At 37.5% G+C, this 18,872-nt stretch overlaps 1 protein-coding gene across 1 annotated transcript in view; it reads left to right on the top strand.

Annotated features, from left to right (window-relative positions):
* VWA3B (von Willebrand factor A domain containing 3B) overlaps positions 1–18,872 on the top strand; it is a 233,261-nt gene that overhangs the window by 168,757 nt on the left and 45,632 nt on the right. Inside the window, exons 20-21 of the mRNA XM_008008091.3 lie at positions 4,523–4,641; positions 10,327–10,377. Of these exons, the coding sequence (XP_008006282.3) occupies positions 4,523–4,641; positions 10,327–10,377 (170 nt within the window). The remainder of the gene's footprint in view (positions 1–4,522; positions 4,642–10,326; positions 10,378–18,872) is intronic.

Raw genomic sequence — 18,872 nt, forward strand, 5'->3', positions numbered from 1 at the left:
GTCCGCCCACCTTTCAGCCCACTGTCTGGTTCCTTCTCTTTGACAAGAATTGTTTAGAAGCCCACATGTGGAATTCATGTGGTTGTTAAGTAGCAAGATTGGACCGTGCAGTTTCTTAACTTTCTTTCTCTTCAGTTTTCTAAATCTTTGCCAATTGTTTGTTTTTTTTAGTCCTTTGATGGTTTAATTACCAAATTAAATATATGTAGTTTTTGAAAAATGAAACAATAAAGTAGGAAGTAAAAGTCCTATCTACCTTCTTCACTTGTCTTGAAATCTCAATTTTTAGAAGTAACCCCTATTGATAGTTTCAAACCTATTTTTTAAATTTTCCCATTATTTTAAAAATAAAGCATTTCAGATAAAGCTGCAGCCCCCCTGTGCAACCCCTTTTTTGTTCCACTTTCCATTCCTCCTTTTCCAGAGATAAACCCTAGCATGAGTTTCCATATATATTTTATTATTTATTTATTTATTTATTTATTTATTTATTTATTTATTTTGAGACGGAGTCCCATTCTGTTGCCCAGGCTGGAGTACAGTAGTACAATCTCGGCTCACTGCAACCTCTGACTCCTGGGTTCAAGCGATTCTCTTGCCTCAGCCTCCCAAGCAGCTGGGATTACAGGCACGTGCCACCATGCCTGGCTAATTTTTTTTTATACTTTTAGTAGAGACAGGGTTTCGCCATGTTGGCCAGGTCGGTCTCAAACTCCTAACCTCAGGTGATCCGCCCACCTCGGCCTCCCAAAGTGCTGGGATTACAGGGGCGAGCCGCTGCACCCAGCCTATTTTAATATTCTTAATACAAAAGCACTAAAACATTGTCCTACAGGTTTAAAACTTTATAGAAATGGTATTACATTGGAAAGCACAATTATGAAACTTACTATTTGTTTTAACATTATGTTTTTGAGATTTTATCTATCTTGATTTATTTTTCCCTCCTCTATTTTTCCATTAAGTGCAAATACCATTTTTTGTAAATACGAATATCTTTGAACTTTTTTTAACCTCTTATTTTTTATGCTTTCTGTTAAATGTCAATTTTCTTCTTTCCTGCCTTTTGTTGGATAAAGCTGTCTATATTCCCTCTTCCCTGCCCCCCGACAGCTTGTGTGGAAGCAGTAGATTGTGTTTTTTATTCCTTTAGTGATCATTTAAAAAGTTTTAATGTTACATGACAATTTTTTTTTTTTTTTTTTTTTTTTGAGACAGAGTCTTGCACTGTCACCCAGGCTGGAGTGCAGTGGCGTGATCTTGGCTCACTTGAAACCTCCACCTCCTGGGTTTTAAGTGATTCTCCTGCCTCAGCCTCCCATGTAGCTTGGATTACAGGCACCTGACACCTCCCCCAGCTAATTTTTGTATTTTTAGTAGAGACAGGGTTTCACCACATTGGCCAGGCTGGTCTTGAACTCCTGACCCCAAGTGATCCACCTGCCTCGGCCTCCCGAAGTGCTGGGATTACAGGCATGAGCCACTGCACCTGGCCAACAATTTTTTTAACTGCGTCTCAAGGTATTCTGTATTTTTATTCTCCTCCCAAACACAATGGGAGATTTTAGTAGCTTTTAATAGTCATTAAAAACCTTTCCCCCAAAAATCTTATCACTGTGATTTAGAGTTTCACTTTTGCCTTTAGAACATATACAGTAATCTTTTTCAACTTTCAAGAGTTAAATTTTTTAACAGTTTCAGCTGTATGTCTCTTTATATCTAAAAAGCACCTTTAGTTTTCTCTTCACTGTTGAATGATAGTTTAGCTGGATATAAAGGTCTCTGTTAACTGTAAATTCCCCTTAAGAAATAAAGATATTCTTTTCACATATCTATTACCTGATATATATACTACTCCTTTATACAGTCTGTTTTGTTTGAGTTGCTTTTAAGGTTTTCTTTTAGATTCAGTATGTTGCAGTCTTATGATGACATGTCTATGTTTGGATTTATTTTTAGTCTTTTGTTGTGGGCTTGATTTTTGATCTGAGGACTTATTTCTTTTATTAAACTCTAGAAAACTCAGCTATTGTGGTTTCAAATGCTGATTATCTAACCATCCTTCTATTCTATTCTTTTAAAATGTCTATTAATATATATTTGAAGTTTCTTAATCATCAACTAGTTAACTATATTATTTTTGTCTCTCTGTGCTATATTCTGGGGAAAGTCTTCAGTATTATCTATCACCTAGTTCACAGGTTCTTTTTTAAAATTTTGTCTAGCCTAGAATTTATTCTATTAAGATTATTTTTGTTTCAATTATGATGTCTTTTCTTCCAAGATAAATTTTTTTTCTTGTTTTTTTTCCCATCCATTTCTTCTTATGGCACTTTAGTAAGTTTTTGTACTTTTATATAGCTGTAACATCTTTGAACAACCTAATAATAAATAAACAATGTTAATCATAATTAATTTAAAGTCATTGTTAGATGGTCATAAAATTAATTTATTATCATATGAATTGACATTCTGATTGTTAATTTGCTCAGCTATGATTTTGGCATTTTTTTGGTGTGTACTTGGGAATTCTAGTATGTTGGCTCATTTTCACAAGATTCTTTAAAAATCTGCCTTTTCTCTTTCTCCTTCTGTTTGGCAGTTGCCTAAATCTATCCCCTTGATCCATTGCCCAACCCTCATAGGCGTTTACAGCTCTTGTTCCATGGTGATGTTGCAGATATCACAGATTCAAAGAGTGCCTTGATTTAGGTCTTGATTGTGAGGCTACATCAGTGTCCTCTCTCCCTAGGCAGGACCTTCTTCTTTCAGGGGGTGAGAGACCCTCATACCAGTGCTGACATCAGGCATTGAGCCTGACATAGGCCTTTGCTTTTCAGAACACTCATAGTCCCACTAGCTTTCCAGAAGTTGAACTCCCACTGCCCTGCCATCTTTGGACGCACAGCTTAACAAGCCCCCAGCTTCAGCCCTGCTCATATGTTTACATTTCTGCTCAGCTTTTTGTCTCTAGAAATCTATCAGCATGTGTCCTTTTCTTTCTTTCTTCTTTCTTTTCTTTTCTTTCTTTTCTTTCTCTTCCTTCCTTCCTTTCCCTTCCTTCCTCTCATCCTTCCTTCCTTCCTTCCCTTCCTTCCTTCCTTCCTTCCTTCCTTCCTTTCTTTCTTTCTTTCTTTCTTTCTTTCTTTTCTTTCTTTCTTTCTTTCTTTCTCTTCTTTCTCATCCTTCCTTCCTTCCTTCCTTCCCTTCCTTCCTTCCTTCCTTCCTTTCACTTCCTTCCTTTCCTTTCTTTCTTTCTTTTCTTTCTTTTCTTTCTTTCTTTTCTTTCTTATTTCTTTCTTTCTTTCTTTCTTTCTCTCCTTCCTTCCTTCCTTCTTCTTTGTATTATTTTCTTAAACATAGCAACAACAATAACATTATTGTATCATTTTGGAGGCAAGGGGAAACATAAAAGTATAAACTGTGTCACCTCGATTAAAATTTAAAATTTACTTCTTAAAAATAGTTCCCCACGTTTCTGAAATGCCCCGCGTGGTCCTCACAGGTGGAATCATTTTGAAGCCATGATAGTGTAGCTTGGCATTTTCCTGTTAGGCTTTTTTGCATTTTGAAAAAATATTAATATATGGAATATACCTTTTGGGAACATGCATTTATTCCTTTATCAACAAACATTTGTTGAGGGCACACTGTGTGCCAGGTGCTATTCTAAGTGATAGGAATCCAGAAGTGAACAACACAGAATTTCTTGTCTTATGGAACTTACATTCTGATAGAGAGAGGTAGGTAATATGCAGACAGGTAAACATAAAGTTACAGTTACTATTAAGATTAAAGAGGAATTTGGAAAAACGATTGAAGGAGGGTTTCAGTTCTAGAGAAGATGAGGGAAGCATCTGTCACCCTGCTTCTCCCTTTGAATACAACTGAAAATCTTGGCTAGAATACATGGAGAAGCTAACAGTGAACTTTGAAATTGAAAGGGTCCCCCCAGAATCGGGGAAGGAGACCAGAATTTGAAGTTCCACCAAACCAATACATTTACCATCTTTCCCCACTGGAGCTGCGTGGCATGAAATCAAAGATATCCCAAAACCCAGAAGTAAGTACCAGGTGCAGAGAGAAAGAACTCAAAAAGAAGCCTCATTTATTGATCACTAAGCATTCTTTGACATGTATAAGAATCTCGTATCAGAGATCACACCATTGCACTCCAGCCTGGGCTACAAGAGCGAAACTCCATTCTGATTAAAGTTTCCTGAAAAGTTTTGGTTGTTGTTTGGGGCGGGGGTGTGTGTGTGTGTGTGTGTGTGCATGTGTGTATGTGGTGGTAGTGGTGATTTCTAAAATATATAGTTTTAAACATTGAAAGGTAAAGGTTAGCAATGATATCTCTGATTCTTTTTCTCTGTGATTTGCTGTGTTTTCTAATGGTCTACACTTATCGTATATTGACTTTATAGTCAGAGAAAACATATTGTACAGCTAGGTAGATACATTTTCGAAGGCACGCGTTAACCTATCAAGTGACACTTTCCTTTCCTTTGCCATTGACATGTAGGTGTTCCCTCTGGCACATGTGTGCAACGACACAAATAAGATGACATTAATTAACCCCCAAGGAGCCAAACTCAATATCTACAAGCAAAAAGTGGAACAGGCAATTCAAAGCTATGAAAAGTGAGTATTACTCTTGGCTGCTCTTTAATGGATGTGAAATTTATTTTATGGAAGAGGAGACTCCTCTTGTTTTAGTTCAGTTTGTTTTTTTTTTTAATGAAGCAGCTATTTAAAAATTGTTCAGGCTGGGTGTGGTAGTTCATGCCTGTAATCCCAGCACTTTGGGAGACTGAGGCAGGAGGCCAGCTTGAGGTCAGGAGTTTGAGACCGACTGGGCAACAATAGGGAGACCTTTTCTCTACAAAAAATTTAAAAAATGATATCACAACAGGGTGATTGTAATCAACAATAATTTATTGTACATTTAAAAATAATTAGAAGAGTATAATTGGAGTATTTGTAACACAAAGGAAGGATAAATGCTTGAGGTGATGGATACCCCATTTACCCTGATGTGATTATTATACGTCATATGCCTGTATCAAAATATTTCATGTAACCCACAAATATATACACCTACTGTGTACCCACAAAAATAAAAATACAATTCTGTGATGAAAAATAAATACATAAATAAATATAGGCTGGGTGTGGCGGTGCACGCCTGTAGTCCCAGCTACTTGGGAGGCTGAGAGGGGAGGATTGCTTGAGCCCAGGAGTTGGAGGCCGCAGTGAACTGTGATTGCACCACTGCACTCCAGCCTGGGTGATAGAGTGAGACCTTGTCTAAAAAAAATTGCTCGTAAGGAATATAAACAACAGTGGCAGCAGCTAATGTAGGGACTTCCTACATGCTCGGCACTGCATCAAGTACTTTACCTGAATATCTTCAACAAGGTTTTAAAGAAACCGTCTTCCCTTTCCAAAATCCATAAAAATCTCATGTTTCCATAAGATCTGTAAAGTTTTCCTTTTAGCAGAATGCATCTGATTATTTTGGCATCTAACATTCTATAAAGTGACTAATAAAACTCGACAGTAATGAGATAATGGAAATAACAGGTTTTTTTTTTTAATTTTAAAATTACTTTTATCAAGTTCAAGATGATGATCAAGTTGACGACAGTGAAAATCGCCCGTGTGTCCTTGCTGAGACAGGAGACTCTGCTCACAGGCTGGTCCTTGTCCATGCTGTAATCACCTCTCTACCCGGTCCCCAGCCTTTAATTAATCCTGGGTGCACAAACTTAGTTAAACTCTGAGCGTTTGGCTTCTTCAGGCCAGCCTGTCCTCGGTTCTGGGAGCTGTGCAGTAGGGTTGTCATTTGCCACCACGTGGGCAGGTGAAATAAAGCTCAGGGAAGTTAACGATTGGCCCAGGCCAGCATGTGTTGGTCTGCTGTCGTATGTCTAGTATGTGCTCAGTCAAACAAATATAAGGCCTGATCCTGCCTCATGAAGGATCATTCCAACGGCAGGCCTCTCCCCACTGTGCCCATCCCCGGCCTCTCCAAACCCCGTTTAACGTGAGCCTCCATCGCTGCCCTCACCCGAGAGTGGAGGCCGCCTTACCACGCTCCTCAGCAGCCTCCGTGGACTCCTCAGTATTTCTGAATCTTTACCTGAGAGGAAAGAAGAACCAAGGATGAGTGTTCCTTTGGGAAGCAGGATGAGCTATTCAAGGTTCACCCTTCCCTGTGGTTCGGAGACTTCCAGACAGGCCTTGCCTCCCAGCTTGGCTCCTCTCCTGTTACGCTGCTGTCCCCAGCTGGGTCTTTCATCCTTTCTTGCCTCAGCACCAATGACCCTCCTCAGAGACGCCTCTCGCCTCTCGGGAGCTCCTCTCCGCGCCCACCCTGCTTGTGGCCCTCAGAGCACTCACAGCTTCTGCAGGGGTGCTGGCTTGGTGACCATCTCTGCCCTCTGAGATGTCAGCTCCCAAGACCAGGGCTCAGCCAGCCTTGCTTCCTCCTGCATCCCCTATTCCTAGCAGGTGTCCGTATGTATAGGACTATTCAAATTTAATTCAAATTTTATATAATTCAATTCTTCAAACTCAGTCGTTCAGAATACAGTATAACAATACCATTCACATTCTAATGTCGTTTGCTTGAATAATTCAAATATTTGAGTCCTGTAATTACCCGGCCTGTGAAAGCCTGATGCAGGGCCACGCGGGAGATAGAGCTGTGCGGTCAGACGGTTCGCGGGGGTTTCCTGCTTGGTTCTGACAGCAGCTGTGTTCCAGCGTGTGACAGTCCTGAGCCTCGGATTCCTTGTTCACAGCATCTATCTCACAGGCCTGTCGTGAGGATTACGTAAATCATGTATAAAGAGGAACTGATGTTCATTACTTCCCCCTTCGCTCCTGACTCTGCTGACGCTAAAATAACCATAGGTGCACGTCATCTGGTTCTTCCCACTGCAATGACCTTTTCCCAAGAATTTCGGGAAAGGACAGGGACCCCCTTCCCAGGCGAAAGAGAGGCCTCCTTTCTTAGCAGCAAAACCAAAACAAACATAGTCATTTGTCTTCCTTCTTACTTTCAGTGAGTGAATGTGAATCTGGAAAAGCCTTTTAGTACCCTCTAGAGAAATATTGTCACTATATTGTTATTAATTATATTAACTTCAAATTATTAATAACAATTTTAACATGATTGATATTATTTAATAATTAAGTTATTGGTTGAATTATTTGGTATCACTAATTTGATGTTTGTATCAAGTAAATTATTTAACATTGTTATTTAATAATATTAATAGTAACATGAATATTATACAGAACCAAATTTCCTGGTCATTTGCATTCAATAGTGAACAAATGTCAATTTCTTTTTCCATTTTGCTTCACTTTTCTCAAGATATTCAGAATATGAAAAGTAATTAATGACACATTTACCACCCCCATCCCCAATATAACATTTCTAAGGAGTTTCCCAGCAAAGATAAGCAACATGTAACTTTCAAAACAACCTTCGTGTCATCATAAATCCATCCGTTTAGGGATGGCCAGGCAAATGGAAAGCTCACAGTCCTTTGGTCAAAATAATGACATAAACTTATTATTGGGGGTCACACTAAGTGCCCATGCATGGAGTCCTTTCGTCTCATTTTAAGAATCCAGGCGGCAAGTTTGGCTTTGTGTGTCTGAGTATAAGCTTTGAGTGGATATTGCCAGGGCTGGCTGGATTCTGGAGTGATTTTTCTGCTGCTTACTTTCATGGAAAGTCTAAAGTCAAGGTCACAGCTCTCAGATCACAGAAGCAGCATCCGTTCTAGCCTGGCTCAGGGACCATGCTTAGAAACCTCTCCTTACCGTCTCTGATTTGCTGGGCTGGCTGCTCCTCAGCCTTCTGAAGTGTCACTAGTTACAAGTTGCTTTGCAAATGAGTCAACTCTTGGCACAAGCTGATTTGAGAACTAGAGATACAGAAAGTTGGTGAATGCAATCCCTCAGCCAAATTTCACTCTCCTACAAAAAACGAAGAGGGAAACCGTTGTTAGTAAAATCCCTGAATCGTGGGGCTAGTAAAATCCCAGCCGCGGAGAGGCCCTCAGGTCCAGTGCCCGGCCCGAATCCCACAGGGACTCCCTCATCCCACATTCTGACTGGCTTTCCTGCATGGCCTCCCTGGTCAGTAGAGCCATTGAAGTATTTTGGTGAAGGTGGAAAACAGGGCAATAACAAAGGCTATAAAAATATGCTCCTGGAAAAATATGTTCTAAAGAAGTGAATTAAAATTAGAGACCTGTGCTAGAAAACTGGACCCACATTTACCAGTGATGACTCAGCATTTCTAAGTTTGCTTTTCAGAATCTGGAGGGAATAAACACTGAGCTATTCCGGTCACTGTATGTATGCATCTCACTTAATCCTCTCAAGGAGTCCAAGGGCAGGTGGTGTTAGCCTTGTGTTATCAATGCAAAAACAGTTTCCAAAAGCTATGTAGCACAGGGTCACACAGCAGCAAAGTGAGGCCACCAAGGTTTGACCCCAGAACCCTCACCCACACTCCCGGCCTCCCCACCAGACTGCCTCCACTCTCAACATTTACATTTAAGGGGATTGTGAATGGGGTTTTTGTCTGTTTGTTTTTCAGAAAAGCGCACACACACAAAATACCTAAAATGCATACTATAAATCCTTTTAACCAATCTTAGAAGCCTTAATCATTATTACCTGAATCACATGACTCAAGAAAGCCAATTTCCAAATAGGCCCCAAAGAACCAGACATCTCAAGTGAGACAGGAGCACTGAGCTGGCTTATTTCCCTCTTCCCCACTCTTTTTCTGTCACTTACAGCACACTTACCTGGATCAGACACAATTTTTGTGCTGTGTGCACACTAGCTCAGGTCCCCATGGTGACACTAGGAGTGGAGCGGTACTATTACCATCCCCCCTTTACCGAGAAGTAGGGCACTGGCCCCAAGCCTCACGGCAAGAAGGAGAAGCAGCCGACTGAGCTTTGGGCCCTGGCATTGTGGCTCCGGAGTCTACCCTCTTCACCACCATGCAGACGCCCTTTCTGTGTTCTCACCAGGCCCACGATGGGAGGGCAGGACAGGAGAATGCGGCCACCCGAAATCTGTGCTCTGAGCCCTGTCCCGCTGACGCTGGGTCCAGTGGTTAGAAGAATGCCTCCTAAAGAGCAGCAGCATTCGCCTACCTCGTTGTATGGAAGCAGTGGTTTTTGTTTTTTGTTTTTTGTTTTTTTTCAGACGGAATCTCGCTCTGTCACCCAGGCTGGAGTGCAGTGGCGTGACCTCGGCTCACTGCAACCTCCGCCTCCTGGGTTCAAGCTATTCTTCTGCCTCAGCCTCCAGAGTAGCTGGGAGTACAGTCGCCTGCCACCATGCCCAGCTAATTTTTGTATTTTTTTTTTTTTTTAGTACAGACAGGGTTTCACCATGTTGGCCAGGCTGGTCTCAAACTCCTGACCTCAGCCGATCCGCCCGCCTCGGCCTCCCAAAGTGCTGGGATTACAGGAGTGAGCCACTGCGCCCAGCCGGAGGCAGTATTTTTTAATGGAACATCAGCTCACAATCCCTGGAGCCAGTGTTCTGTGCCCTGCAGCTCAGAAAGCCTGCTTTCCGGTGTTGATGTCCTGACACAATGACACAGAACTGGACTGGGACTCTGAAGAAGCAGCACTGATTAGTAGCCGAAAGAGCAGCTATAGCTACCCTGTAGGAACCACTAGCTCCAACCTCCTTCTTTGCTCTCGGTCGACAGCTTCCCTCTGAAAACATGGTCAGTCTCAGCACCGCCAGCCAGCAGCCGTGGGTGAGCAAGGTGCTTCATCCAGCTGCCCCTCCTGGCAGCCTCCTTTGGAAAACAAGGCAGCCAGGCCGCTTGATCTCTAAAGTGTGTCCAATCCTGTTGTTTATGACCCTGTTAACCTCTTTTGATCTGAGAATCCAGGCAGAAGAGTGTCTACAGAAAGCGAACTAAAGAACCCAGTTACGTTTCCATAAGAAGAAAAACGGTGGGTGTTTAGAAACGGTTTAAAACAGCGATAACGAAGACCAGTTTGTCAATTGCCTTTACTCAGTCTGAGTTTTACCTGACTGAGCTGGGGACTGAGCCCTCCTTTCATATTTGACGCAGTTGCCACAAACCATGAGGCTGCTGCAGTGGTGCTGAGGTGACACATCCGGTGTCTTTAAGCACCTGACAGTGGCCTGGCTCAGTGGAGGTGATGCTTAGATGGGCTCCCACTGCAGTGCCTGGGGTCAGCCTTTTGCCATGAAATGAAGTATTGCTACTAAATTATTGTTGACTTTTTTTTTTTTTAACAGGCGCTTGAATAAAATTGTTTGGCGAGCATTATCTCAAGAGGAAAAAGAAAAGTAAGCCATTCCATTCCCTCCTCACTTTTTTTTTTTTTGATGAAATTCACGTAACCTAAAATTACCCATTTTAAAGTGTACAACCCAGAGGTGTTTAAAATATTCAAACTATTCTGCAAACCACTACCGTTTTCTAGTTTCAAAACTTTTTCATTTCCCCAGAAAAACACTTTGTACCCATAAATTTGTCACTCCGCGTTCCTGTCTCCCCCTTTTCCGGGTTACCACGAGTTTGTTTCCCGTCTCTGATTTTGGCTACTCTGGAGATGTCATATGAAGGGAATCATATAGCATGTGATCTTTTGTGTCTGGCAGCTTTTACTTAGTTAATGGAAAAACCTCACGTTTTCAAGGTCCACCCAGGTATCAGTACTACATGTGTATTTATACATCACGTTGGTCCGCCCATTCTTCCACTGACGGGCATTTGGGTGGTTTCTGCTTTTTTGCTGTCATGAGTAATGTTGCCATATGCATCCGTGTAGAAGTTTCTTTGTGGACATATGCTTTCATTTCTCTTGGGTATATACCTAGCAGTGAATTTACTTGTCACGTGGCAATTCTATGCTTAACTTTTTGAGGAACCACCAAACTATTTTCCACAGTGGCTATGCCATTTTTAGAACATATCTGTTTATTTTTTATGGACCCATAATAATTGTACATATTTTGGGGTACATGTGATATTTTGATATTTGCACACATGTAATGATCAAAACAGGGTGTTTAGGCTATCTATCACCTCAAACATTTATTATCCCTTTGTGTTGGGAACGTTTTAAGTTGTCTCTTTCAGCTATTTTGAAATACGCAATAAATTATTGTTAACTCTGGTCACCCTACTGTGTCATCAAGTGCTACAGCTTTTTCCTTCTACCTAACTGTATGTTTGTATTCATCAACCAACCTCTCTTCATCTCCCCCGCCACCACACACACTCTATGATTCTATTTTCTGCCTCCATGAGATCAACTTTTTTTTTTTTTTTTTTTTTTGGTGGGGGGGGCTCCTACAGATGAGTGAGAACTGTTTGTCTTTCCATGCCCGGCTTATCTCACTTAATATCATGACCTCCAGTTCCATCCACGTTGCTGCAAATGATAGGATTGTGTTCCTTTTTTGGCTGAATAGTATTCCACTGTGTATCTATACCACATTTTCTTTATCCATCCATCCATTGATGGACACTTAGGTTGATTCCATATCTTGCTGCAATAAACATGAGGGTGCAGGTGTCCCTATGATACATATTGATTTACTATCTTTGGATAACTATCCAGTAGTGAGATTGCTGGGTCATGTGGTAGGTTCTTATTGCTCCACATCCTCACGAATACTTGACATTTTCCCTTTTTTTTTTTTTTTTTTTTAAAGTCATCCTCATGGGTGTGAAAGGCTATTCTATTGTGGTTTTGATACACATTTTCTTAATGACCAAAGACGTTAAACATCTTTTCATGTGCTTGTTGTCCATTTGTATATCTTCTCTGGAGAAATGTTTATTCAAGTTCTTTGTCCATTTTCAAATTGGGTTGTGTTTTTGTTGTATAACTTCTGAGGATGAAGTCATTATCAGATATCTGATTTGCCAGTATTTTCTCCCATGCTATGGGTTATCTTTTCGTATTCTTCATGATGTCCTTGGATGTCCAGAAGTTTTAGGAAGTGAATGCATCTTTTTTTTCTTTTGTTTGTGTTTCTGGTGTCAAATCTAGGAATGCATTGCCAAATACAAAGTCATGAGCATTTATCCTTTTGTTTTCTTCTAATATGTTTACAGTTTTAGGTCTTACATCTGGGCTTTTGATCCATTTCTGAGTGAATTTTTCTATCTATTGTGAGGTAGGGTTCCAGCTTCATTCTTTTGCATGTAAATATCCAGTTTATCCAGCACTATTTATTTAAGAGACTATATCTTTCCCTTTGAATGGTTTTGGCACTCTTGCCAAAAGTCATCTGATCATAAATATTTGGGTTTATTTCTGGACTGTCTATTCCACTGGTCCACATATGACTATCTTTATGTAAGTTGACACTGTTTTAATTACTGTAGATTTGTATTAAGTTTTGAAATTAGGAAGTATGAGTCCTTCAACTTTGTTCTTCTATTTCAAAATTGTTTGGACTATTCAGGGCCCCTTGAAGTTTTGTATAAATTTGAGGATTGGCTTTTCTGTTTCTGAAAAAAAATTGGAATTTTTATAGGCATTATATGTAATCTAAAGTTTGCTTTGAAGAGTATTACCATTTTAACAATATTGTCTTCCAATCAATGAACATAGGATGTCTTTCCATTTATTTAGTGGGTGTTTAATTCCTTCAGCAATGTTATATAGTTTTCAGTATACATGCCTTTCACATCCTCTGTTATTTTGTTCTTTTGGGTGCTATTATAAATGGGATTGTTTTCTTAACGTCATTTTCAGATTGTTCATTGCTGGTACATAAAAACATAGCTGAATTTTGTATTTGACCTCGTACCTTGCGACTTTGTTGAATTTATTGATACTAGTGGCTTTGTGTGGAATCTATGGAGTTTTCTATACATAGAAACATGTCATCTGCAAGTAGAAATAATTTTACTTCTTTCTTTCTAATTTGGATGCCTTTTGTTTCTTTTTCTTACCTAATTGATCTAGCTAGTACTTCTAGAATAACACTGAATAGCAGTGGTGAAAGGGGACATGCTTGTCTTGTTCCCGATACCAGTGAGAAAGCAAGGAAATTCCCTGTATTCCTAGTTTTCTGATAGTTTTTGTCATGAAAAGTGTGTGTTAAATTTTGTCAGGTGCTTTTTCTGTATATATTGAGATGATCATGTTTTTTTTCCCTTTGCTCTACTAATGTGATGTATTAAATCATTTGATTTTCTTAAGTTGAACCACTCCTGCATTTCTGGCATAAATCCTACTTAGTCATGGTGTATAATCCTTTTAATGTTCTGTTGGATTTGATTTGTTAGTGTTTTATTAAGAATATTTATGTCCATATTTATAAAGAAAATGGTCTTTTGCTAGTGTTTTCTTTGGAATATTTATGTCCGTATTTATAAAGAAAATGGTTTGTAGTTTTCTTTGGCATGTTTGTCTGGCCTTGGTATCAGGGTAATTCTCTTCTTGTTGACTATTAAGAAGTATTCCCTCATCCATTTTTTGGAAGAGTTTGAGCAGTATTGTTGTTAATTGTTTGGTAGAATTCATCAGTGAAGGCAACTGCTTCTTAACTTCCCTTTGTTGGGGGGGATTTTGTTTTCTTATGCAAAGTATTTAATTGTTATAGAGACTGTTGAGATTATCTATTTCTTCTTGAGTCATTTTGGTCATCTGTTTCTAGGAATTTGCGCATTTCATCTAGATTATCTATTTTTGGCATAGAACTAGTCATAGTATTCGCTATAATTCTTTTGATTTTTGTAAGCTGAATTAGTAATGTGCCTGCTTTCAGTTCTGATAGTAGTAATTATGTGTTTTTTCCTTTCAGTCAATCTAGCTGAAGATTTGTCAATTTTGTTGATATCTTAAGGAACATGATTTTAATTTTGTTGATTCTCTCAGTTGTTTTTCTATTCTATAATTTGTTTATAGGTGCTCTCTTTATTATTTCCTTCCTCTGCTGGCTTTCAGTTTAGTTTTCTCTCCTTTTTCTAGGTACTTAAGATGTAAATTTAGGTTGTTGATTTGAGAGCTATCTTTCAATGAGGAATTTACAGTCATAAAACTTCTTCTGAGCACTGGCTTTGCTGCACCCATAAGTTTGGGTGTGTTATGTTTTCATTTTCATTTATCTCATATTGCTTTCTAATTTCTCTAGTAATTTCTTCTTTGGCCTATTGGTTGTTTGAATGTGGTGTTTAATTTCTATGCATTTTCCGTTTTTCCAATTTTCCCTTCATTGTTATTCTAGCTTTATTCCATTGTGGGTGGAAAATATACTTGGTGTGATTTTGACCTTTTAAATATCTTGAGAATTGCTATGGTTAACGTATGGTCTATCCCAGAAAATGTTAAATGTGCACTTAATGTATATTCTGATGTTGCTGGATGGGGTGTTTTGGATATGTTTGTTAAGTCTAGTTCATTTATAGCGTTTTCTAGTGCTCTATTTTCTTATAAATTTTCTGTCTAGATGTTTTATCCGTTATCTAAAGTGAAGCGTTGAAGTCTCCAACTATTTTTACACAGTTGGCCCTCCATATATGTGGGATCTGCATCCATGATTCAGCCAACCATGCATAAAAAATATTTTTTAAAAAAGAAAAATCATAATACAACAATAAAAATACAAATAAAAATAAGTATAGTATAACAACTATTTACATAGCATTAACATTGTATTTGGTATTATAAATAATCTAGAAATGATTTAAAGTGTACAGAAGGATGTGTGTAGGTTATATGCAAATATGACACTATTTTATTTAAGAGACTTGAGCATCTGTGGATTTTGGCTTCCCTAGGGGGTACTAGAACCAATCCCCCGTGGATACCAAGACATAACTATACGTAACTGTCTATGCCTCCCTTTGATTCTGTCAATATTTACTTAACACATTTTAAGGCTCAGTATGCATATGTGTTTCTAGTTTTCATATCTGCTTGATGATTTGAGACTTTTAGCAATATATGATGTTACCTTTTGTCTCTTGTAACAAGGTATAAGAAATCTATTTTGCTGGTAATATTATAGCCACTCCAACTCTCTTTGGTTACTATTTCCATGGAATATCTTTTTTCTTCCTTTCACTTTTAACCTATTTGTGTCTTTAGGTCTAAAGTGAATCTCTTTTTAAGCAGCATATAGTTGGATCATTATTTTCCTCATTCTGCCAGTCTTTCTGTTTTAATTAGTGAGTTTAATCTATTGACATTTACAGTGATTACCGATAATGAAAAATTTACTTCTGCCATTGTGCTATTTGTTTTGCATGTCAAATTTTTTGTTCCTCAATTTCTCCAATATTTATGTCTTTTATTTTTGATTTGTTCTAATGGGTCATTGTGATCGCTCTTTATTTCCTTTTCTGTGTACTTTTTAATTATTTTCTTAGTGGTTACCATGGGAATTATAGTTAACCTCCTACATTTATAACAATCTTGTTTGAATTGATATGAAGTTAGTTTTAGTAGCCAACATTAACTGTTCCTATTCAGCTTCAACCTCCTCTATATAGTTATTGTCACAAATTATATCATTTACATTGTATGCCCATTAACATTGATTTATAATTATTGTTTTATGCATTTGCCTCTTAAAGAATAAAGAAAACAACAAAATGAGTTACATACCAAACATACAAGAATACTAGTGTTTGTATTTACCTATGTAGTTATCTTTACTAGTCCTGTTTATTTCATCATGTATCTTAGAATTATCTTCTGTATCCTTTCACTTCAACATGAAGAGCTCTTTATAGCATTCCTTTTAGGACAAGTCTACTAGTAACAAACTCTCTTACCTTTTATTTATCTGGAAATGTCTTAATCTTGTCTTCATTTTTGAAGAATAGTGTTACCAGATATAGAATTCTTGACTGATATTATTTTTTCTTTTTTTTCCAGCACATTAAATATATCACCCTGTTACCTTCTGGCTTCCGTAGTTGATGATGTGAAATCAACTGTTAATCTTATAGAAGAGTCCTTATTTATGACAAGTCACTTTTGTCTTATTCCTTTCAAGATTCCCTCTTTGCCCTTCAGTAGTTTAATTATAATGTGTGTTGATGTGACTCTCTTTGAGTTTATCCAGCTGGAAGTTTTCTGAACTTCATGAATCCTTCTCCACATCCTTGGCAACACTTATTTTCTATTTTTTTTGTTTGTTTGTTTTTGTAGTGACTATCCTAATGGATATGAAGGATATCTCATAGTGGTTTTGATTTGCATTTCTCTTATTTTTTTACGTGATTCCTGGACATTTGTATGTCTTCTTCAGGGAAATATCTAGTCAAGCCCTTTATCCATTTTTAAACTGGGTTATGCTGTTGTTGAGTTGTAGGAGTTCTTTATATATCCTGGACATTAACCCGTTCTCAGGTTTATGATTTGCATACACTTTCTTCCATATTTTAGGTTCCTGTTTCACTCTGTTGATGTGCAGCTATTTTCTTTGATGCACAAAAGTTTTTAAGTTTAATATAGTCCCATTTGTCTATTTTTGCTTTTGCTGCCTACACTTTTGGTGTCATATCCAAAAAAGCTTGCCAAATTTGGTATAATGAAGCTTTATCCCTGTTTTCTTCTAGGAGTTTTATAGGCTTGGATATTTAATCTGTTTGAGTTAGTTTTTATATATGTTTTAAACCAAGAGTCCAACTTCATTTGCATATGGATAGCCAGTTTCCCCAGAATAACTTCTTGGAGAGACTGTCATTTTTCCATTGTGTAGTCTTGGCACCCTTGTCAAAAATCACTTGACAAGATCACATGAGAGCTTATTTATGGACTCTTTATTCAGTTCCAGTATTCAGTATGTCTGTCTTTAGGCCAGTGCCACTGCTTTTATTACACTACAGACAGTACACTGTTTTGATTATTGTAGCTTTGTAGTATGTTTTGATATCTGGAAGTATGAGGCCTCCAACTCTGTTCTTTCTCAAGATTGTTTTAGCTATTCAGGATCTGTTGAAATTCCATATAAATTTTAGGATTTTTTTGTATTTATACAAAAAATGCCGTTGGGATTTTGATAGGGATTGCATAGAATTGTACATCACTTTGGGTAGTATGGACATTTTAACAATTAAGTTTTTCAATCCATGAACACAAAATGTCTTATTTATTTATTTGTGTCGTCTTTAATTTCTTTCAGCAATGTTTTGTAGTTTTCAGTGTACAAATATTTCACTTTCTTAAAATTATTCCTAATTTATTCTTTTTGATGCTATTGTAGATGGGATTATTCTCTTAATTCCTTATCTGATTTTTCATTGTTAGTGTATAGAAAGGCAACTGATTTTATTTGTTGATTTTATATCCTTTAAGTTTGCTGAATTTATTAGTTCTAACAGTATTTGTAGAATCTTTAGGGTTTTTCTACATGGAAAATCATGTCTTCTACAGAGATAATTTTACTTCTTTTCTAATTTGGATGTTGTTCCTTTTTTTTTCTTGCCTAATTTCTCTAAGACTTCCAGTACTATGTTAAATAAAGGGAGAAGAGTGGACATTGTTGCCTTATTCCTGATCTTAGAGGAAAAGCTTTCAATCTTTCATTATTAAGTACGATAGTAGCTGTAAGCTTCATTATGTTGATGTAGTTTCTTTCTATTCCTAGTTTGCTGAGTGTTTTTATCATGAAAGGATGTTGACTTTTGTCAAATGATTTTTCTGCATCACTTGAGATAATCATGTGGGGTTTGTCCTTCATTTTGTTAATGTGGTATATTACATTAATTTTCATATGTTGAACCATCCTTGCATTCCAGGAATGAAGCCCATTTTTTTCATGGTGATTATCTTTTTAACGTGCTGTTTAATTCAGTTTGCTACTATTTTGTTGAGGATTTTTGCATCACTGTTCATCAGGGACATTGGTCTGTAGTTTCTTTTTCCTTGTAGTATCTCTGTCTGGTTATGGTATCAGTGTAATTTCTGTCTCATAAAATGAGTTAGGAGTATTTCTCCCTTTTCAATCTTTTGAAAGAGGTTTGAGGAGAATTGTTATTAATTATTTCATTGTTTGGCAGAATTCTCCAGTTAAGCCATGTGGTACTGGGCTTTTATTTGTTAGGAGATTTTTGACTATTAATTTGATTTCCTTACTAGTTATAGATCTATTCAGTTTATTTATTTATGATTTAGTCTTAGTAGGCAATATGTTTCCAGGAATTTATCCATTTCTTCTTGGTTATGCAATTTGTCAGTATAATATTGTTCATAGTAGTCTCATAATCCTTTTAATTTCTGTGTCATCAGTTGTAATGTTTCCAGTTTCATTTCTGATTTTAGTTATTTGAGTCTTCTCTCTTTTTTCTTGGTTAGTCTAGCTAAGAATTTGTCAATTTTGTTGGTCTTTTCAAAAAAGCCAATCTTTCATTGATATTTTTTCTATTGTTTTTCTATACTCTATTTTTAATCTTTATTATTTTCTTCCCTCTACTAACTTGGGCTTTCATTTGTTCTTTTCCTAGTTCCTTGAAAAGTAAAGTTAAATTGTTAATTTGGGACCTTCCTCCTTTTAAAATGTGTTTGCCACTATAAACTTCCTTCTTAGTACTGCCTTCACTGAGTCTCATACATTTTGATATGTTGTGTTTTTTTTCCTTCATTTATCTCAAGATATCTTCCAATTTCCCTTGTGATTTGTTCTTTGACACATTGGTTGTTTAAGAATATGTGACTTAATTTTTATATATTTGTGGATTTTCCAGTTTTCCTTTTGTTATTATTTCTAGCTTCATTTCATTTTGTTCAGAAAAAATACTTTGCTTTCAACTTTCTTTTTTTTAAATATTTGTTTTGTGGCCTAACATTCAGTGTATTCTGGAGAATATT

The sequence above is a fragment of the Chlorocebus sabaeus genome, chromosome 14 (assembly GCF_047675955.1).
Source record: "Chlorocebus sabaeus isolate Y175 chromosome 14, mChlSab1.0.hap1, whole genome shotgun sequence".
Lineage (NCBI taxonomy): Eukaryota > Metazoa > Chordata > Mammalia > Primates > Cercopithecidae > Chlorocebus > Chlorocebus sabaeus.